Source organism: Rhinatrema bivittatum, chromosome 6, assembly GCF_901001135.1.
Source record: "Rhinatrema bivittatum chromosome 6, aRhiBiv1.1, whole genome shotgun sequence".
In the NCBI taxonomy this organism is placed as follows: Eukaryota; Metazoa; Chordata; class Amphibia; order Gymnophiona; family Rhinatrematidae; genus Rhinatrema; species Rhinatrema bivittatum.
The window spans coordinates 262,065,125-262,087,170 of record NC_042620.1 but is presented as its reverse complement, the minus strand read 5'-3'; the positions used below and the strand labels follow the sequence as shown (position 1 = coordinate 262,087,170).

At 48.3% G+C, this 22,046-nt stretch overlaps 1 protein-coding gene across 2 annotated transcripts in view; it reads left to right on the top strand.

Moving 5' to 3' along the window:
- GDPD3 (glycerophosphodiester phosphodiesterase domain containing 3) overlaps positions 1-21,669 on the top strand; it is a 32,701-nt gene extending 11,032 nt beyond the window's left edge. For both annotated transcript variants that reach the window (XM_029607009.1, XM_029607010.1), the window contains exons 2-10: positions 1,290-1,332; positions 1,670-1,805; positions 2,103-2,148; positions 6,816-6,934; positions 7,192-7,281; positions 16,355-16,488; positions 20,870-20,929; positions 21,145-21,196; positions 21,314-21,669. In XM_029607009.1, the coding sequence (XP_029462869.1) occupies positions 1,290-1,332; positions 1,670-1,805; positions 2,103-2,148; positions 6,816-6,934; positions 7,192-7,281; positions 16,355-16,488; positions 20,870-20,929; positions 21,145-21,196; positions 21,314-21,439 (806 nt within the window). In that variant the 3' untranslated portion in view covers positions 21,440-21,669. The remainder of the gene's footprint in view (positions 1-1,289; positions 1,333-1,669; positions 1,806-2,102; positions 2,149-6,815; positions 6,935-7,191; positions 7,282-16,354; positions 16,489-20,869; positions 20,930-21,144; positions 21,197-21,313) is intronic.
- Positions 21,670-22,046: the final 377 nt, after the last annotated feature.

Below are 22,046 nucleotides of genomic sequence, written 5' to 3'. Positions count from 1 at the left end.
AGGCAGGGAGCTTCTCTCTCTCACTAAGACAACATATCATGCATCAGCACACCTGAGAGACAGCGAGCATCTTCATTGCTACTGCCAATATCTGAGCCCGGTGCAGGGTCTCTCCCCACCACAGAGTCAGGTTCTCTCACTCACACACCATTCCCAGCATCAGAGCATGGTGGTGTGTATCTGCATGCCTCGGAGGCAGGGAGCTTCTCTCTCTCACTAAGACAACATATCATGCATCAGTACACCTGAGAGACAGCGAGCATCTTCATTGCTACTGCCAATATCTGAGCCCGGTGCAGGGTCTCTCCCCACCACAGAGCCAGGTTCTCTCACTCACACACCATTCCCAGCATCAGAGCATGGTGGTGTGTATCTGCATGCCTCAGAGGCAGGGAGCTTCTCTCTCTCACTAAGACAACATATGCATCAGCACACCTGAGAGACAGCGAGCATCTTCATTGCTACTGCCAATATCTGAGCCCGGTGCAGGGTCTCTCCCCACCACAGAGCCAGATTCTCTCATTCACACACTGTTCCCAGCATCAGAGCATGGTGGTGTGTATCTTCATGCCTCAGAGGCAGGGAGCTTCTCTCTCACTAGCACAACAGTCCCAGCATAGGTTCTTGGCAGGATCCTGGCTCCTGCTTTGGACAGGTAAGCGGCAAATATGTGTTCCTTTAATCCCTGGCCATTTTAGTTCTGAGTGAATGTTTCCCATCTCCATGGTTACTATCCTTTACGTAATCTCTTTCCAAGGAGCTTTCAGCAACCAGGGAGGGCTGTCACAGCAAGGCAGAATACAAATAGCAGTCAACTGAGGGAGAAGAAGGGAAGGGAGAGGTCTAAACTGAACACAGAGGGAGACAGACAGAGAAAGGAAGGATTTAAAGCAGCAGTACTATGGTCAAAACATTAGCTTTCCTAACCTTTGCCTCTATTTCTTCTTCTTTAGGTCTTACTCCTAGGCCTCTTTTCTTTTATTTCTTCCACTGTTACGCTCGTACACACTCAGCCTTACCACCCCCCACCCCCCCAGTCTTTCATCTGCTACTTCTGCAGCTCTGAGAAAGTGCTGACAACTCTTGAGGGGCTCCCTGAGGCAGTTAAGAATACCCTCATAGTTCTGAGGAGCCACTAATAAGAGTGAGGAGCCGCGGACAGCTCTAAAGGTGCCACTGATGGCAGTCTGGAGACAGGGAATAGCCTGAGGTGCCCCAGAAGACAAATGAAGAGACACCAGTGGCTTTGAGGGGTCGCTGATGGCTTTATGTATCTATGTGTGTTTCAGGAGCCGGGGAGCGGATAGAAAGCACCATGGAGGCCTTCACAAAGTGAGTGAGTCTACGCTGTCTGTGAGGGGTTGAGGGGAGAAGAGATTGGGGTTCCACCCCTGTTGTTTCAAATGGATATTTTTAGTCTGGGCAGAGAGGCCTCAGGGAAAGGAAAGGGAAGATCTTGAATGCCAGGAGGGGCTTGGAAGGAACACGGGGTTATTATCATGTATATGGTGGCCATTGATGGATGATGTGTTAGCCTGCACTCCTAACCCTACAGATGATCCTTGCAGGCGCTCTGCTCTTTAGATAATGTCACAGCCCGCCGAGAGGACTCTGCCAATTGCTCCTGCACTGGGTCATTTTCTCACTGCTTTTCCCCCCTATTCCTCAGCGCGGTTGCCCGTGGCACAGACCTACTGGAACTGGACTGTCACCTGACCAAAGATGGGCATGTGGTGGTATCGCATGATCTCAACCTGCTGCGGCAGTCAGGGCACAACATCCGCATCAGTGACCTTAACTACTCGGTAAGCTCTGCCCCTTTCCTACGGTGTCATAGGGTACCACAGGTCAATGTCTTTTCTGCAAGGTTGCACGTAATGGTTGTTGAACTCCACCTGTGTTTTCTATGGTGTCATAATCTGCTCCAACCTTTTTCTCCTCTCCCAGTTTTCAATATCATTTCCTGCTTGATGAGGAATTTAGACTGCCACCTCCCTTTTCTGTGAGGACACCCTGCTATATTATCCTTTTTATCTCTGGATTACGATCTCGCTCGCCCTGCACTAATCAGTTCAGTCATTCTCTCTCTTTTATTCTGGCAGGAGCTCCCGCCTTACAAGGAACGTTTGGAGGTGACCTTCTACCCAGGTGCGTTGAGCAGCACAGGGTTTAAAGAGGGGAGGGTTCAGACACGTTTTGCCAACTCTGGTTGAACGCTTTTCTGGAGGGATTCAACTCAAGATGAAAGGACTCTAAGAACGTAAAACTCGTATATTATGAAGAGAGCAGCTTACTTGCAGTTTGTCCCCACTAAAACAGGGGTCCCCAAATCCAGTCCTGGAGGGTCTGCAAACCAGTTTGGTTTTGAGGCGTTCGACAATGAATGTGCTTGAGATCTGTTGGCATTCATCGCACCCACAGTTTGCAAATATACTTCATGCATATTAATTGTGGGAATGCTGAAAACCCAACTGGGTCGTATCCCTTGAGAGCTAAATTTGTGGATCCCTGAGCTAAAAAATTAGCAATAGTGTGTCAAGTGTTTCATGTATGCGCAAAGTTCAAGCATGTTGTATACACAAACAACAATGAAAAATTACAAGTAATTCTAAGTATCTTACTTTTCAAAGTAGGGCCAGATTTATGGCTTCGGTGCCCATGGCTACTCAGCAATGGAAGTGGATGAGGGCCCTGGGTACTGGAGAGTTGAGGGAGGGGGTTCCCCATGGTGCCCCTGCCCAGATCCTCCCCTTCTGTACAACTACACCCCCAGGTCCTGGTTGCCTCTTACATCTGCTTGACGGTAGCAATGGAAAGAAGTTACTGCCGCTGTGAACAGGTGCACATTCACAAGCCCTGTGAGGGTATTGCCCCTTCCTCCTTGCAGACTTCTTGATACTAAGGAAATCCATGCAAAAGGGGGGGATGGGTGCTGCAGGGCCTATGAGCCTGATGACAGGCCCCATGCTAACTTCTTTCCATTGCTGCCAGAGGAGAGGAGGGGGCAGTGCCAACTGGATCCCCACTGGCTTGCTTCAAACTCTGGGCTGGCATTGGAGACGGGATCAGCAGACCTGGGAACTTTCTGAGTTATCATCACCCTGAGACTGCCCGAGGTGGGGAATAGGACTTCATTTGTAGATAGAAGGGGAGGGGGTGAGATGGGAGGTGCCAGGGCCCGGGTTTGACCTGTGCAAAGGGGCAGGAGAAGGGGCAGGTGTGAACTGTCTCTGGCTCACATACCCACACCTACACACACCTGAATCAAAGCCATGCGACTGCCCGTGTCTTAGGATAAGCAGCTCTGCTTCCTCCAAGGGGCCAGGGAGGCCCATACGTGATCCATGCAACTACTGGGTCCCTTCTGATTCCTCAGCGGAGCCGGAACTGAGGTGCACTGCCGGCTCTGCTTTCTTGGGTCCCAGAAAATCGGTAGCAGATCAATGTTCTGGGTTGTTCTGCCAGAAATTAAGCCACCGGTAATTGTCACAAAAATGGACCGGCAGTGGTTGGATTAGTATAAATTTGAAAGTTGTGAGCAGTAGTGTCATTCAGCAAGACCAGGGTTGAAGCCTTAACAATTAGCATTACTGCTCACAATTTCCAGACTTATGCTAATTCAAACCTTTGTGTGTGTGTGTGTGTGTGTGTGTGTGTGTCTATCCTTTGCTCTGCAGTCTGCTTCAATATGATCCCTTCCCCTTCTGTTCCCTGAAATACAGAAGGGGAAGTGGTGGGGAGGAGGGGCTGCATTAGGGAGCAGGGTGGCTGTTCTCTTCTCTGTGTGCTCCAGGCTCACCCCTTCCTCTCCTCTTCCCTGCAGACTGCCTGGAGGGGAGGGGCTGGAGCATAACACGCCCGCTGCTCTGCCTCTTAAGCCTGAAAAGAAGTGCAGGAATTGCGTTCCCCTCCCCCTCACAAATTAAGCCCTGGGTGAGAATATGTATCTAATTTCTCTCTCCTCTCCCCCAAGCTGATCCACACTTTTTCTCTCTCCCTATTCCAGGGATGATCTTAGCAGTCTTAACGTTCACCCCTCCCTGACTCCAGCATTCCTTCCCTCCCCCTCTATTAATCACTCACACTTCTCTGACTTGTGCTCTGGAATGTCTCCTTCCCTCTTCCCAGCATTTCCTTCAGCTGATTCCCAAATCCTGTGATCACAGATTGCTGAGCTGGGTCTGCTTCAGCCCCTCCCCTCCTGTTTCTTCCCACATGTAGCTTGTTGACACAGAAGGGGAAAGGATGGGGCTGGAGTAGAAACTGCAAAGCAGAACAGATTCATGTTCACTGCTTGTGACCTGAAAGGGAGGAGCTGGAGCAGTAAACCCTGCACAATTCATGTACCCTGCATGCAGCCTGAAAGGGAGGAGCTGGAGCTGTAAACCCTGCACAATTCATGTTCCCTGCATGCAGCCTGAAAGGGAGGAGCTGGAGCTGTAAACCCTGCACAATTCATGTTCCCTGCGTGCAGCCTGAAAGGGAGGAGCTGGAGCAGTAAACCCTGCACAATTCATGTTCCCTGCATGCAACCTGAAAGGGAGGAGCTGGAGCAGTAAACCCTGCACAATTCATGTACCCCTGCATGCGACCTGAAAGGGAGGAGCTGGAGCAGTAAACCCTGCACAATTCATGTTCCCTGCGTGCAGCCTGAAAGGGAGGAGCTGGAGCAGTAATCCCTGCACAATTCATGTTCCCTGCGTGCAGCCTGAAAGGGAGGAGCTGGAGCTGTAAACCCTGCACAATTCATGTTCCCTGCGTGCAGCCTGAAAGGGAGGAGCTGGAGCAGTAAACCCTGCACAATTCATGTTCCCTGCGTGCAGCCTGAAAGGGAGGAGCTGGAGCAGTAAACCCTGCACAATTCATGTTCCCTGCATGGAGCCTGAAAGGGAGCAGCTGGAGCTGTAAAACCGTGCACAATTCATGTACCCTGCATGCAGCCTGAAAGGGAGGAGCTGGAGCTGTAAACCCTGCACAATTCATGTTCCCTGCATGGAGCCTGAAAGGGAGGAGCTGGAGCAGTAAACCCTGCACAATTCATGTACCCTGCATGCAGCCTGAAAGGGAGGAGCTGGAGCTGTAAACCCTGCACAATTCATGTTCCCTGCATGGAGCCTGAAAGGGAGGAGCTGGAGCAGTAAACCCTGCACAATTCATGTTCCCTGCATGCGACCTGAAAGGGAGGAGCTGGAGCAGTAAACCCTGCACAATTCATGTTCCCTGCATGCGACCTGAAAGGGAGGAGCTGGAGCAGTAAACCCTGCACAATTCATGTTCCCTGCATGCGACCTGAAAGGGAGGAGCTGGAGCAGTAAACCCTGCACAATTCATGTACCCTGCATGTGACCTGAAAGGGAGGAGCTGGAGCAGTAAACCCTGCACAATTCATGTTCCCTGCATGCAGCCTGAAAGGGAGGAGCTGGAGCAGTAAACCCTGCACAATTCATGTTCCCTGCTGCAGCCTGAAAGGGAGGAGCTGGAGCAGTAAACCCTGCACAATTCATGTTCCCTGCGTGCAGCCTGAAAGGGAGGAGCTGGAGCAGTAAACCCTGCACAATTCATGTTCCCTGCATGGAGCCTGAAAGGGAGGAGCTGGAGCAGTAAACCCTGCACAATTCATGTTCCCTGCGTGCAGCCTGAGAGGGAGGAGCTGGAGCAGTAAACCCTGCACAATTCATGTTCCCTGCGTGCAGCCTGAAAGGAAGGAACTGGAGCAGTAAACCCTGCACAATTCATGTAACCTGCATGCGATCTGAAAGGGAGGAGCTGGAGCAGTAAATACTAAACAGTGCATTCCCTAAGTGAAATCTGAGAGCACCCAAGTATGGGGGATTGGATGGCATCTTCAGTTTGGTGCTGGAGGCAACTGCGTGTGTTATCTGTTCTTAATTCTGAGCCTTTTTTCGTAAGGTGATAACATTTACCTTACTTTCCAGTGTATGTTTAAATGGTTTATGTTTCTCTGTGTGTGTGTTTATGTATTTATGTGTGTATGTGTTAGTTAATTCCATTCAATTAAAAAAAAAAAACCCTAAAAGAAAATAATGCACAATCATGAAATGATCGATACAGCCAAAATATATTGGACTAAAAATATTAAATAAATGTTACAGCATTTCCATTAAATAAAAGTTTGTCTGCTCACGTTGTCTTTCCTCTTAAACCACGACATTGCACATGATGACCGAACTAAAATCTCCAGGAATATATGAAATGAATAAGAAATCGATAAGATAAATGTAATTTGCTGTTCTGAATTCATTATTAGAGAATTCCCCACAGTTTTCTTCACGCTTGTTCACAGTAGTGTGCTAGAGGTTACCCGTTAATTCCTGGGGTGCTGGCACCAGACTTACTAACTGCAGTCCCAGCGCAAGGAAAGGGCGAAGGGACAGGGAGGAACTGGAAACGTAGCAAGACAGGCCTGCTCTGGCCGGAGAGGTCAAAGAATAGCGACGTCAGCAGGCAGGAGGTCCCTGGGAATGGAGAGACTGGAAAAATCTCCCTGGTAACCGCAGGAGACGCTCTCCCCAGCCTTGGGAGGGGGCAATGATCGTGCAGGAGGAGTGGAGTTTCCTCAGAACTGAGAGGGTTGGAGCATGGAAAGGTCTCCCTGGGCCAAAGAGAAGCTGAACCAAACCCACCCCTAAGTCGAATATAAAAAAAAAAAGAGGGAAAGCACTGAGGGAGAAAGGGGGCAATCATATAACATTCTGGGAAGACAAAAGACAGACAAAATGTTGCCCTGCTTCCGACAGGAGGTGTTCTCCGCAGGGGATTCTCGCCGTGTGACTTGGTTCTCCTTTTTCCTGAAGGTCATTTCTCCACTGGCAGTGACCGGCGCATCCCAGAGCTGGAAGAAGTCTTCCAGAGGTTCCCTCACATGCCAGTTAACATTGAGATCAAGGAGGATAGCGAGGAGTTAATTAAAAAGGTAATGGACTCCCTTCTTCCCCTTGATTTATTTAATTTTATGCATTCAGGGTTCGGTACCGCAGTCCTGGCCCAAATAAGGTCCCCCAATGCAGTTTAGAAACTTAGGCTATGTGGGCCCCTTTGGGGAATATGGGAAGGGGACGATGAGGAACGGGGGAGGGGGGTTTCTATGCCCAGTTTGTTCCTGCGCACCCATCTGCGTGCCCGCATTTCAATTAAAAACTTCTGCACGCCCCCCCATATCCTTGTTCTCAGGTGTCGGACCTCGTGAAGCGGTACCAGCGCAGTGACAGAACAGTCTGGGCCAGTGTCAGCAGCACTATCATGAAGAAATGTCGAAGGGAGGTGAGTCCGTTGGCTAAGGCGATCGGGTCCTCGCTCGTCTTGGGGGGTCTGTCCGTGCCCGGATTTCAGCAAGGGCGACATAAGCAATTTGCTTCCCTCGCCAAATTTTGAAGTTCTCCGTCCGATTCGCAGACCTGGGATTACGCTGGAAAGCCCTGCTGTGCATTACCCCAGCGCCTCCTCGTCGGGCAGCAGTGGCATGCGGGGAGCAGGAGGGGTGGGGCTGGAGAGGGGAGCAGGGCAATTCTTTTCTGCTCTGATGTGTAAGCTCCAGCTTCACCAAGGAGGAGGGGAGAGGCCAAATCAGCCATAGCTCAGCTCTCTGTGACCCCAGGGCTTGGGGCTCAGCTGAGGGCAGCAGTGCGGGAGGAGATAGAAGACGCCCCAGAGCACAAGTCAAGGAGATGTGACTGATTTATGGCGTGGGGGGCAGGAGAGTGCTGGGGAAGAGTGCAAGAACAGCTCATTAGGTAACATAAATGCCCCAAATGTCAACAGGCAGCAGTTCAAGCCCCATCAGGGGAATTGGATTCAGTCAGCAACAAACGAGGGCCCTGACTTTTATGGTTTGGGGGACAAATAAACATGGGGGAAACTTGCTGTTGCGGCGCTTACTACCCTTAATCACTAAGCCTGATACTTTTGATGCAGCTCCAACATTGCTCTCTGCCTCCATGCAAATGGTTAAGGGAAATTGGATTCAAACAACATCTCAGGGCCCTGACTTTTATGGTCTGGTAAACTGATAAACATGGGGGTAACCTGCACAGTGCAGCAGGTACTGGCATAAGCTTGCTGGGCAGACTGGGTGGATCATTTGGTCTTTATCTGCCGTCATTCACTATCGGGCTGATACAGTACAGTGCGCTCCGGTGGAGCGCGTTAGCCCCCGTTTGGCCGTGCGTTTTCCACGCACTATTTTTACCCCTTATACAGTAAGAGGTAATATCACGTCGAAAATGCGCGTCCAACCCCCCCGAAATTAATAGTGCCCGCAACATGCAAATGCACGTTGATGAGCCTATTAGTTAGTCCCGCGCGATCCAGAAAGTAAAATGTGCAGCCAAGCCGCACATTTTACTTTCAGAAATTAACGTCTGCCAAAGGCTGGCGTTAATTTCTGCTGGCGCCGGGGAAGTGTACAGAAAAGCAGAAGAAAGTTGGAGGCCCCAAAATTTAAAAAAAAAATCAAAAATTTAAAAAAAAAATTTAAATCGGCCAGCGGCCTGCTGGTCGGAAGACAGACGCTCAATTATGGCAGCATCCATTTTCCGAACCCTTAGCTGTCAGCGGGCTCGAGAACCGACGCCAGCAAAATTGAGCGTCAGCTGTCAAACTCGCTGACAGCCGCCGCTCCTGTCAAAAAGGAGGCGCTAGGGATACGCTGGTGTCCCTAGCACCTCTTTTTACTGCGGGCCCTCATTAGCATATTCTTCGCCCCTGTATCCCGAGCCTTTTACTGTTTTTACTGTTTTTTAGTTTTTGTTTTATTTTGCCTGGGAATTTCAATGTTATAACAAAAACAAAAAAATCAGTGGAAAAATTACTTTGCTAAAATACACAGGAGAAAAATCAGTGGAAAAGTAATTTTTCCTCTGATTTCTTTTTTTTTTGCTCTAACGTTGAAATACAATAACAATTAAAAACGAGGGTTCCCTATCCATTGCATTAAAAAAGGTTACAGGAAGACCAAATGGCTGCCAGCGTGGTTTAATAGTGAGGTCAGAGGCAGTTAATGCCAAAAAGGCTTTGTTCAAAAAAAAAAGGAAAGCAGACCCAAATGAAGAAAATGGACAAGCACACAAGCACTGGCAAGTCAGATGTAAAACGGTAGTTAGACAAGGCCAAGAGAGACTTTGAGAAGAAGCTTGTCAAAGAAGCAATTCCTAAGAAGAAAACACAAACAGCCTGTAAAGGAGTCAGTTGGGCTGCTGGATGACTGAGGGTTAAAAGGGGTGCTCAGGGAGGACAGGAAATAGCAGAAAATGAATTCTTTGCCTAGGTCTTTACTGAGGAGGATACTGAGATCATACCCACACTTGAAATGGTTTTTTTTTTATGCTGATGCTTCTGAGCAATCTGTCTAAATGCTGTGTGGAAGGCATACAAACCTTCTCATCCACTTAGATCTTCTGGGCAATATGCCTTCATTGTGTGCCGCCTGCACAGTTGAATCTTGCAGACAAATGTTTTCATGGGTTAGTCCCATATGTTAGAATGCTTTACTTGGTGATCTAAGGGCTAAGCAGTCTCTCAGAATCGTTAGGAAAAAACTGAAGACATTGTGCACGCATTTGGTGAAAAAAATTGGGTATTTCTAGAGTTTTCTCAGACTTATGATATGACTGTATTCTGCTGAATGTGTTGAGCATATTTCTGAAGTGAGGAGAGCTTGAATTTTTATGTGCTTTGTATTGTATTTTGTTATATTTTATCAGGAATGTGATTTTATCTGTTTAGTTTGGTAGATTAGACTATAAACCTTTTAAATAAATCTCTATGATAATGGAGGATGCAATAGAGCAAATTGATAAACTAAAAGGTAACAAATCACCAGGACCAGATGGCATCCACCCCAGAGTCCTAAAAGAATTCAAATATAAAATTACAAATCTGTGATAGTAATCTGTAACCTATCGTTTAAAACAGAAACAATTTCTGAAGACACAAACTGGAAAATGTGCGCAAAGAAAAGGCTTTGCACACACCAAAATATGGTTTATGTGCACAAATCATGTTTTCCACATATAAAGTATGAGTTATGCACACAAAAATGCTTTTGGCTCAGAACTTCAGCTTCCGCCTACAGGCTATTAGCCCTGGAAACTTTACACCACACAGACTAGGAGTTAAGTTTCCAGCACCAAGCAAACACAAGATAAGCCAGCACACTGCATTGGGAAGTAATAGCTAATGCTATTGTTAGCATGGAATTTCCATGCAAGGGCTCTTAACTTAAATGCACATTGAGGTACACATGCTTTATTTTTTGTGTGCAAAACTTCTTGCTGCATCGGCAGTAAAATTTGCTCACAAAAATTGTGTGCACAGCTGAGGGTTAAACTGTGACATTTACCTAGCCAATGTCAGGGTAATTTAAATCATCCATTATTACTGTGTTGCTAATTTTGTTAGCTTCCCTAATTACTGTTAGCATTTCATCATCTGTCTGTTCATTCTGCTCAGGTGAATGGTAGTACACCCCCACTGCTATTTTATTCCCCTTCTCATATGGATTTTCAGTCCATAAAGATTCCACACTACCTTTTGGAGTCTTACAGAACTTTTATCGTGTTCGAAGCTATGCCCTCTTTAACATATAACGCCATCCACCATCAATTAGAACCATCCTGGGACAGTGTCTAATGGCCCGTTTCTAAAATGTTCTCGGCACACGTGTGTATCTCCCGGATTTTATGCACATCAGGCTTCAAAAATTCGGGCGTTAGTGTATAAGGAATAATAACAGCTAAAGAGAGAGAGAGTGTTTCTGGACGTGATAGTACAGGCTGATCCTTTGGAAACATGTAAGCTTTATATATATTTAGCAATTATTATCTGCAACTAATTTTTCTATATGATCTGATTTTATTTGTTCTATCCTCTTATTGCTCTTATCCTAAATACCTGGAACTGTGATGTACTGAATCAAAGTGTATGTGGCTATTTGTATAGAGAATAAGCTGTTGGGTTCAAGCCCCCAGGTATAATCCCAGTAATTGTGTTTACATTGGATAAGCCCTCAGGTAACTCCCAGTGTAGACCCCAGTGAGAGCCCCGAGGTCAGAGCCCCTGGGAAAAATTCCAGTATGCACAGTCTGAAACCAGAACAGTAATAGTGGCAGCCTTCCTGTGGAAGGAAGGGATTGCGGTCCATCCATACCTAGACAATTGGTTGATAAGAGTGGACTCATTACAGGAGGGGCACCAAGTGAAGGACAGAGTTCTCCAGGTGCTGGAGAAGCTGGACTGGGTTGTGAACAGGGACAAGTGCCACCTGCACCTTTCCCGATCATTTGTCTACCCTGGAGCACAATTTGACACTCAGAAAGAGAAAGTAACACTGACAGAAGAGAGGAGCAACAAGCTTCAGCAACAAGTAAGGCTGCTGATGATCTCCAAAGCTCCCAGAGTGAGGGCCTATCTACAGATACTAGGATCGATGGCAGCTGCAATTGAAACAGTGCCTTGGGCAAGAGCTCACATGAGGCCATTGCAAAAGTCCCTGTTGACCAGCAGGGCCCTGCAATGCCAAGATCTCAAGAGGAAGCTACCAATGAGCAATCAATGAAGAAAGAGCCTAGAGTGGTGGCTAGAGAGAGACAATCTGGCCAAAGGCTCCAGCCTGGAACCTTCATGGTGGATCATAGTAATCATGGATGACAGCAACATAGATTGGGGGTGCAGTGCAAGGGGCAGGTGACACAGGACCCTGGTCAAAGAAAGAAAGGTCATATTCCATAAACAGATGACAGACCAGGGCAGTAAGGTTAGCGCTTCTGCACTTTGGACCGAAGCTGGAGGGCAAGGCGGTCAGAATTCTGTCCGACAATGACACAACAGTAGTTTATGTGAACAGCCAAGGAGCTCACAGGTAGCGAAGGAGGTGGCCAGAGGGGCAACTCACATAGGAAGTAGTTTTCAAAGGATTTACACGTGTAAATGTAACTTACTATCATAGCAATTTTCAAAAGCCAATTACTGGAGTAAAGTGCACTTACACAAGTTAATCCTTTGGACAATTCAATGGCATATATTGTAGCAATTTTCAAAAGTCTACTTACTTGAGTAAATGCTTTTTAAAATCAGGCCTATAGCAGGGATGGTCAATGTACAACCAGATTTCCTCAGCTGACAAGATTTAGACCCAGGGGAGTGGGAGTTGGCAGAGGAATCTTTCCAACAAATGGTAGATTTGTTGGGGGCGACCTCAATGAGACTTAATGGTAATCAGAAAAAGTGCCAAGACAAGCAAGTTTTTAGCCAAAGGAAAGAATGGGGATCCCAGGGAATAGATGCACCATCTCAGAGATGGCACAAAGATGTATTGCTGTATGTCTTCTCCCCATGGCCAGTGGTGGGGAGGACTCAGAAGGATAGAGGACCACCACGGACAGGTGATCCTAGTAGCACCAAATTGGCCAAGAAGACCATGGTATGTGGATCTCATGAGACTAAACGTAGCAGAATTGATCAGATTCAGGGTGGAGCAAAAGCCTCTTGAGGCAAGGGCCGGTGGTGATGCAGGACCCAATTTGGTTCTTGCTTACACATGGCTATTGAGAGGAACAGACTCAGCAAGAGAGGGTATTCGAGTCGAGTAATTGCAACACTGCTGAAAGCAAGAAAAATGTCTATCTCCTATGCCAGGATCTGGAGAATCTTTGAGACTTGGTATAAACAAAGGGGAGTATTACCCCGGAGAGCAGAGGTAGCATCTATTCTGCAGTTTCTCTCTGACGGAGAGATCCCAGCAAGGGGTATGGAAAAAGGTAATCTCCTGGTTGCCCCAATGCTAGTGGAACCTGCAGTTATCACTCTTGAGACTTTATGGCCCGCAGCTGTAGGTTTAGAGAAGTCTTTGACTTCCAAGATGGATAATGCACTATCTTAAGTCAGTGCTTTGTCTAATACAACTAGTGTACATGCTCAACAATTTAAGGAACAGGAAGGAAAATTGGAATAAGTTGAAAAGTCAATTAAGGGTTTGTTTAGTTTGGATTTAGCTCTGATTAAAGACAACCAGGTGATCCATTGTAAGCTGGAAAATCTAGATGATAATTCTAGGAAATCTAATCTTTACTTTTTAAACGTTCCCAAGCGTTCCTTTGTGTCAACTATTGAAATGTTGAGGAAATTTTACATTGATTTGCTGAAAGTCCCTAAAGAATCTCTTTCCCCTGTAGCTTTGGCATATTATTGCCAATGTGAGATGCAAGTCATCTTTCTCCAGGGGTACCTCATGGAGTGTCTAATTTAGAGCTCTCAGGTTTTTTAGGAGGAAGTTAAGGAAAGAGCTACATTATTGGCGAGCTTTGCATTTGAACCTGATCAAGATATGGACTCTCAAACCTTTCTTTCATTTAAAAGAAAATGTTTCTAGGTCAAAAAAATCGCTAATTTTCCTGATGTTTCTAAGAAACGCAACAAAGAAGATAAATGTTTCTCCAGTTAAAGCCGAGTCCTAGCTTTAACTTGGGAGCAACCTTTCTCTTACAGTTTGCCTGTAAATGTTCTGTTAAGTTAGATTCTTGAAACCTGCACAGTTAGAGGGATTCATTCAGAATAGGATCTCTCTAAAGGTGTCTGATTCATAATCTCTCTTCAACCCTAGCATAAGAAAAATACTTGTTTTTGATTTATTTCAAATTTTTTCTTTCCCTGGTATGGTCTAAAAATGGTTGATTACAGTACAAAATGTTTTCTTTGTTCTACTTAGCTACCTTTTTTTTAGTGTAACCAACCAGCTATTTCTTTATCTCAAATTGTTGGGCATGTTAATGTTGATAAAGTATAATAAAGATTACATTAAAAGAGGTTTGGATACATTGCGAAGGAAAAGTCCATTAACACATTATTAGCCAGGTAGACTAGAGAAAACAATCACTATCCCTAGGAGTGAGTAACAAAAAATAGATTCTGCTTTTTGGGATCTGCCGGATGCTTGTCACCCAGACTGGCCTCTGTTGGAGACAGGATGCTGGGCTTGATGGACCTTGGTCTGACCCAGCATGGCATGTTCTTATGTTCTTATGCCTGGAACAGACTTCAGGCTCCTTCTCTGGTCTTATTCAAGTCCAGCGGTTACTTTTAAATCTTAATCCCTGGTTCTCCTGATCATACCCTTGTTTTTTTAATCTTGTTCTGTAACATATGAAACTCTGTATGTCCTGTTTTTCTGTTCTGAATAGATTGTAAACTCTATAGAGTCAAAACTGTCTCTTATGTGTATTTCTGCAGTGCTGCATATGTCAAGTAGTGCTATAGAAATGATAAATAGTAGTAATAGTAGAAAGGGAGGAGGACCAGAAATGGGGTGAGGGGAAGGTGAGAAGATGGGGGATGGGGGAGGAGTGAAAGAAGGAAAGAGGATTTGGGATGGGGCTGGAGAGGGAGAGAGAACCGAAAATGAGGAGGATAGAAGATGAGGAAGATCAGAAATTTGGGATGGGGGAAGATGAAAGAGTTTGAGGGGAGGATATAGTACGAAAGGTTGGGAGGTAGGTTCCAATAACTAGGGAGAAGGGAGAGGTAGAAAGGAAGAGAGGTTCCAGGATCTGGGGGAAAGAATAAGAGATCAAGAGAGAGAGGATCTAAATGGTGGGGAGGTGGGGGGAGGGAGGCAGGTGTCCCTACCATGCTCCGGTTCTTGCATTCCCTCTCTGACCTCCCCCCCCCAAGTTTTGCATCCACACGTCTGGTACAAAGCCCTTCTCTCTCACACAAGCAAACAGTTGTTCCCTTTCTCCTCTTTCTCACACACAGACACATGTCTCCCCACTCCAGCCAATCTCTTCTCATCCCCTAGCCTCTGTCGTTATCCCCCAATGATCCACACTCAGCCTTTCCCCTCATATCCTCCCCAACATGATCCTCCTTTGTGCTCCAGGTTCATCTCTCTCCTCCTGCCCCTGCGTGACAGAAGGGGAAGGAAGCTGGATTAGAGAGCAGAGCAGCTCTTCTTTGCTCTGCTGTATCTGCTCCGGAATCATCCCCTCCTTCTTGTTTCCTGCAGCTGTCTAAGATGGGAGGGGCTGGATCAGGAAGCAGAGGGATGTTCTCGATTGAGTAAGATTCATCCTAGCTGGAAGGTGGCCAGCCTCCTGCCCCTCCCCCCCCCCTCAGAATTTTTTGCCAGCCTAGCATAAGCCTAGTATGTCTCTTGAGAAATCCAGGCCTGTCCCTTCTCCAGTGCTGTTTCTGAACTTGAAGCAAGCCAGAAGGGATGTGGATGGCTCCATGCCTCCCTTCCTCTCCTCTGGTCTGGCCCATGGCAGCAGTGGAAGGGTAGCATGACGTCTATAAGCAGGTGCGCACTCTTAGGCTCTGCAGCGGCGTCACCCTTTTGCATGGTTTGCATAGTAACAGGAAGCCTGTATGGTGGAGGGGACAGGGTTGCCGCAGGACTTGTAAAGGTGCACCTGCTCACAGGCTCTTTGCTAAATTCTTTTCCTTGCTGTCATGGGCCAGGGAGCGAATGGGCAGGGGGGGGGGGGGAACTATGAGGACCAGGGGAGAGTGGGTGTGCAGAAGAGAAGGACCTGGGCAGGGGACTCATGGGTGACCCCCTCCCCCCTACTTGCCAGTGCCCAGGGCTATCCTATGTTTCCATCAAGAGTGCCTGTGAGCGCCAAAGTCCCGAATTCAGCCCTGGGTCTGTCGCTTTCTGTTAGTGGAGGGTCCTCCTGTGTTCCTAGGCCACTCTGTGACATTCTGTGCCCCAGGTTATGTTTTTCCGGTGCCATCTCTCCTGTCGCTCTGTCTCCTGCCCCCTTCCTGTGCCTCTGTCCATCCGTCCCTCCTGTGGCTCTCTGCATCCATCTGTCCTCCCTCTGATTGTGACTCCATGTTGTGACTTTCCGACTCCTCGCTGTGCTTTTTCTTGCCTTGCTCCTCGATCTTGTTCTTCTTCATCCCCTCCCTGTGCTTTATATGCTCCCCTGACTCCACCCTTACCCCCGTCTCCTCTGTCTCACCGCATGATCTCAGCCACAGCTGGGGGAGAGGATCAGACCTTGTCCCTACACCGTCCCCCCTTCTCCTTCCGAAATGAGTTCCCAACAGCTCTACCGCTCGCCGGTCCTCTTTCTCCTTTCATCTCCTGTCTTGGGACTCCTGTCCTCTCCTGGCTCATGAGCGCTGATCTCACCCCTGGTCTGCTGCAGTGATGCTTGTGCCTGGGCTACGGACAGGAACGTAAGGCAGTTTTGTGGAGACTTTTGACATGGCAAGGGCTAAAGAGAATTGTAGGGTGGCGCAGTTAACCCATTTTGTTTTATTTTATTTTTTTGCGGCGTGGTGGCTGCTCTCTGTCTCTGTCTGTGGCCTCACCCTTGTCTCCTCTGCACCTCAGAATCCAGACATGCCCTTCAGTTTCACACAGGCGCGTGGGCTGCTGCTGCTGGTGCTCTTTTACACGGGGTTGCTGCCGTTCGTGCCCCTCCAGGAATGCCTTGTGGAGTCGGTCATGCCCTCTATCATCAGCAGGTAAGGCGTTCTGTTTCATTCTGTTACCGTATTCCTCACATTCCCTTTCCCGGTAAGACACTGAGGAAGGGGGTGCGAAAACACGGCGGCCGAGGGGAGGTGTCATGGCTTTGCTTCGTAGATGTCTGGGGCGGACATCTCTGTCTCTAATACGTCTTTACACTACATGCAGTCCCAGAAACTCCAGCCGAGGAGCTGGAAACAGTGCTATTGTCACAGCCGCTACTGGAGATTCTCCCTCAACTAAAGCACTGCGACTTCCTGCTTTTCTTGTTGGAGGACTGTGGCCTGCCTTCCCTGACTAGGGAGCGAGTTTCCTGAGAATGGCAGCCAAAGAGGGACCTTGCGGCCTGCCCTTTGCTGCTCGCTTGCCTGGTTTCATTTGTCACATGGCACAGACGTGTCTTCAGATATTTTCCAGTTTGCAAACAGCAGGGGCGATGGTGGATTTTGGCAAATGAGGACCTCTCGGGGGATCGGGCATCTCCCCCCGGTGGGCCGGTCGCGCTAGTCACGTGGTCTGCCGAGCGCGGCCGCGACAGAGCCGCGCTCGGCAGACCACGTGGCATCTCCTGGGCCGGCCTGGGCGTCGAATCCCCGGGCCGGTGGTCGGCGGGAATCCGCCCCTGCTTATGGGAGAAAGGATGGAGCGGAGGGAGGAAGGAGCTAATCGGAATGGTGAACTTATCTCCGTGGAGCTGAAAGAAATGCCTCCCAGCTTAAATAATGCCCCTCTCTCATGCGGCATTGCCTGGTGGCCAGGGCTTAATTTGTGGTGCTGGTGGGGGGGGGGGGGTCAGTTCTGCCATTTCTTTTCAGACTTAAAAGGCAGAGCAGCGGGGGGGGGGGGGGTCTGCTCCCCCCCCCCCCCCAAGCAACCTACAGAGAAGAGGAGGGAAGGGGATGATCCTAGAGCAGAGAACAGCCTCTCTGCCTCCTAATCCAGCCCTTCCACTCCTATTCTGCAGCTTACAGTTTCACAGTTTATTAAAAAGTTCTTGATCGTCAAAGGTGGAAGACTCTAGGCAGTTTACAATAAAACATACATAATTAAAACCAGATAAAAACTATAACACTAAAAAAAAAGAAACCTGCATTAAAATTGTTCGTCAAACCAGCTCAGTGAATTTTCATACAGAACATCAAGGTCAAGCAAAAGCCGACTTAAGTAAAGAAGTCTTAAGCCCTGCTCTAAAGGTTTTAGTATTTGTCTCTAGCCTAAGCTCAGCGCAGCATCAATGGAGAAGGTTCTCACCCTTGTCTCATGAAGCCGTGCCTGTTTATGAGCCGGGACCTGCAGCAACCCTCTGCTATTACACATAGGAATATAAACCTTTAACAAAGCATTAACCCATGTGAAGGAATTAAGTTGGAGTAAGTGAGGAAACCACCACTGAAACTTTCTATTTTACTCCCCGCTGGAAAGGAAGCCAGTGCAAATCAGTGAGACCTGGCGAAATGTGCTCGCGCGCAGGTGAGCCTGAGATCAGCCCAGCAACCCGCATCCCGTAGGCGCCGAAAAGGTTTCAAAGCCACAGAGGGAGACCCAAATAAACCACATTGCAGTAATCAAGCGAGGGTGGAATTAAGGCCTGGACGACTGAGCGAAAGTCACTGGCATTGATGAGCGGCAGTTTTAAGCCACGAAGTAAGCGTAGCTTAAAAAAAGCCAGATATAATGGTTGCCTTAATTTGATCATGAAAGCATAATTTGGGAATTGATCCAGACGCTCAGGCTTTTTACCTTATTAGAAATCGGTAATAGCACATTATTCCAACATAACATAGTGGGATGTCTGCAGTAGTGGAGTGCGGTAAACTCAACAGATTAGTTTTAGCAAGATTTAGAGACAGTTTGGTACTACTCTTCCGGGATTTAATAACAGACATGTAGAGAGATAACAACTCTGCAGATTCTTCCCTGGAAGATAGACGTTCAAAATAAAACCTTGTGGAACCCTGGTGGGGATATCGTACCAGGAAGAGAAGGGAAAGGACAGAACCTTGTAGAACCCTGGCGGGGATATCTTACCAGGAAGAGGAGGGGAAGGACAGAACCTTGTGGAACCCTGGTGGGGATATCGTACCAGGAAGAGGAGGGGAAGGACAGAACCTTGTGGAACCCTGGTGGGATATCGTACCAGGAAGAGGAGGGGAAGGACAGAACCTTGTGGAACCCTGGTGGGGATATCTTACCAGGAAGAGGAGGGGAAGGACAGAACCTTGTGGAACCCTGGTGGGGATATCGTACCAGGAAGAGGAGGGGAAGGACAGAACCTTGTGGAACCCTGGTGGGGATATCGTACCAGGAAGAGGAGGGGAAGGGCAGAGCCTTGTGGAACCCTGGTGGGGATATCGTACCAGGAAGAGGAGGGAAAGGACAGAACCTTGTAGAACCCTGGCGGGGATATCGTACCAGGAAGAGGAGGGGAAGGACAGAACCTTGTGGAACCCTGGTGGGGATATTGTACCAGGAAGAGGAGGGGAAGGACAGAACCTTGTGGAACCCTGGTGGGGATATCGTACCAGGAAGAGGAGGGGAAGGGCAGAGCCTTGTGGAACCCTGGTGGGGATATCGTACCAGGAAGAGAAGGGAAAGGACAGAACCTTGTAGAACCCTGGCGGGGATATCGTACCAGGAAGAGGAGGGGAAGGACAGAACCTTGTGGAACCCTGGTGGGGATATCGTACCAGGAAGAGAAGGGAAAGGACAGAACCTTGTAGAACCCTGGCGGGGATATCGTACCAGGAAGAGGAGGGGAAGGACAGAACCTTGTGGAACCCTGGTGGGGATATCGTACCAGGAAGAGGAGGGGAAGGACAGAACCTTGTGGAACCCTGGTGGGGATATCGTACCAGGAAGAGGAGGGGAAGGACAGAACCTTGTGGAACCCTGGTGGGGATATCGTACCAGGAAGAGGAGGGGAAGGACAGAACCTTGTGGAACCCTGGCGGGGATATCGTACCAGGAAGAGGAGGGGAAGGGCTATGATCTTGAGGCAGACACTGCAGACAGACACAAAAAGGAATTGAAATAGCACAAGTTTGCAACTTGTGAGCAGCCCTGCCAGCAAGTAAGGCTTCAATCCTGGCCTTGACGATCGGCCCTTCTGCTCAAAAGTTTTGAACTTGTGTTAATTCAACTCTTTTGTTCTTGCATCTGTTACCCAGGGCTTAATTTCTGGCAGAATGACAAAGAAGGGGTGTTCTGCTACCTTTATTTTCCCCGGAACTTGATGAAACGGAGCAGAACTGGCAGTGTAAATCAGGAGTGGCTGCCCCGCAGAAATGGAGAGTGAAAAGTGTATTTGTGTATATACGGTGTGCGTCTGTGTGTGAAAGAGAGAGAGAGTTTTACTCTCTCCCTCCCCCCACCACCCCTCTACAGTTCACTTCATTTTTGTCTACAAATGAAGTAAGCCCTGGCCTGGTGGCGTTTTTGCTTGTGAGGGAAGGGTTAACGCAGGCAGAGGAGCTGCACTCCCAATATCGGAAAGCTACTGCTGCACCTGTAAAGTAAACAGCCTGGGAGCGCACCCTCCCTGTCACCTCTCCCCATATTCTTGTTGTTGTCCCAGATGCACCGACACAGCTGAAGCCCCTTTATGGAGGCACAACGCCTCCTCATCGGTGGGGAAAGGGTCTCCTTTATACCCCATATACAGAGTTATACAGGTTGGTTTGGGTTGAAAGAAGTCCAGAGGTGCATTGAGTCCAGCCTTCTTCTAATTGCCAACTCTGCAGCAGTAAAAAATAATAATAATAATTCCTTCCCAACAGCAATATTTAGAAATCGGTTTGGGATTGCTGGATTAGCACTTTTCCTTTGCATGTTGCCATATCATACTCCCCGCACCAGTATCTTCTGCTGCTGAAAACATCCAGTTTATTTTTGAACTGGTTTAGTGTGGGAGCCACAACTTCTTCTCTTGCAAGTTAGTCCATAATTGTATTGCTCTTTGAGTCTAAAGTCCCTTGCTTTGAAGTGGTGAAATCTGCTACCTCAGTCTTACAGGCTGCCCCTTTGTCGTTATTGTAGCTACTTCAGTACAGTGATGACCTCTGAGATCCCTGTAGGCTCCTTTGCTAGATCTGTATAGTCTAATTAAATCTCCTGCTAAAAGGCGTCCCTTCCCCCTCCCCCACAGTAGAACTAAGCCTCTGCCGTCCCCCCCTGTGTTAGGTTGCTGGCCTTTCTTTGTATAATGCTTCCCTTTGTTGTTAATTTGTCCACGATTTTAAAATACTCGGTTCCCTAGAAATCCTCCCAAACCCCCAGAATCTCTGCTAGAGAGGCTTCTCTTTGACATTAGATACAGGGAAAAGGTGCTCCCTGACCTGCCAAGTGACATTTCTCTCTCTCTCTCTCTTTCCCCTGCAGAACATTTTTCCCTAAAAGCAGGATCATGCAGAACAGGACGCTGGCCAAGCTGATGGAGAAGTGAGTCAGTAGGAAGCATTGTACCCGCCCAAGAAAGATTCTGCGTATTGTATTTGCTCCCACTGAAGCATGGGGAGATAAAAGTGACCCTCCACCCCGTCTCAGACAGACCTTAGAGCTGCTCAGCCTGTTGATTGAGGCTATATCTGCTCTGCTGAGTAAGGGGGAGGTGCAACCCTGCCCACTTTCACGCTCTGTCTTCCTCTCACCCGCAGGCTAATGATGAGGAAATCTCTCATCAAACACCTCCAGGACAGGGGCATCCAGGTGAGAGCTTCCGCACCAAGAGACACGCTGCACAGTCAAACCTTTTAGAAAGCTGCACTAACGTTTCTCGCCCGTTTTCTGCTTTAACTGTTTACATTTTTTTTTTCTGGGTGACAGATATACCTCTGGGTCCTGAACCAGGAGTCGGATTTCCAGAAAGCTTGGGACTTCGGGGCCACAGGCATCATAACCGATTATCCATCCAGTCTGGGCAAGTTCCTGGCCAGTGCAGCAGCTCGCTGAAGCCTCCTGGGAGATGGGGCGGGGGCAGAGAGCGAGGAAGGACGGGGGTGCTGTGCGGTGGGGGCGGCAGGACGAGCAGAAGCGGTGCTTCAGGCCTTCACAGACTGGAAAGCATGTGACATGTCAAAGCTTGACAAAGGAGGCAGAGGATGGGAAGCGGGGGTGTGTTTTGTGAATATTTGCACGTCCTGTTTCAAACTGTATTTTTAATAAAACTTGTTTGCTCTGAACGTCCAGCTTTCCTTTTTCTCTCTTCCCTCTCTGGGATCAGCTAGAGCGGGAGGAAGCCCTGTGGGGTCCCAGCCACCAGAGGGCACGTTTCCAAGATGCACACCCACATTATGCTATCGAGGAAATGTGGGTTCAGTTCTTGGGTTGGCCTTCTGCTCCCTAGGCTGGCGCTGGGGATGCTGCCGGAGGCGGCCTTCACAGCCCCTGGGGGAAGGGAGTCTGTCGATGCACAGTGGCGACACCTACTGGCCAGATCTGTGACTGCTTCTTTATTAGGCAGTTTTATGATGTATATGTCATTTATTTTACAATGCATATGGTTATTTTATTCTATTGTTGCTTGCTCGGAGGACTGTAGGACAATTGAGCATGCGAT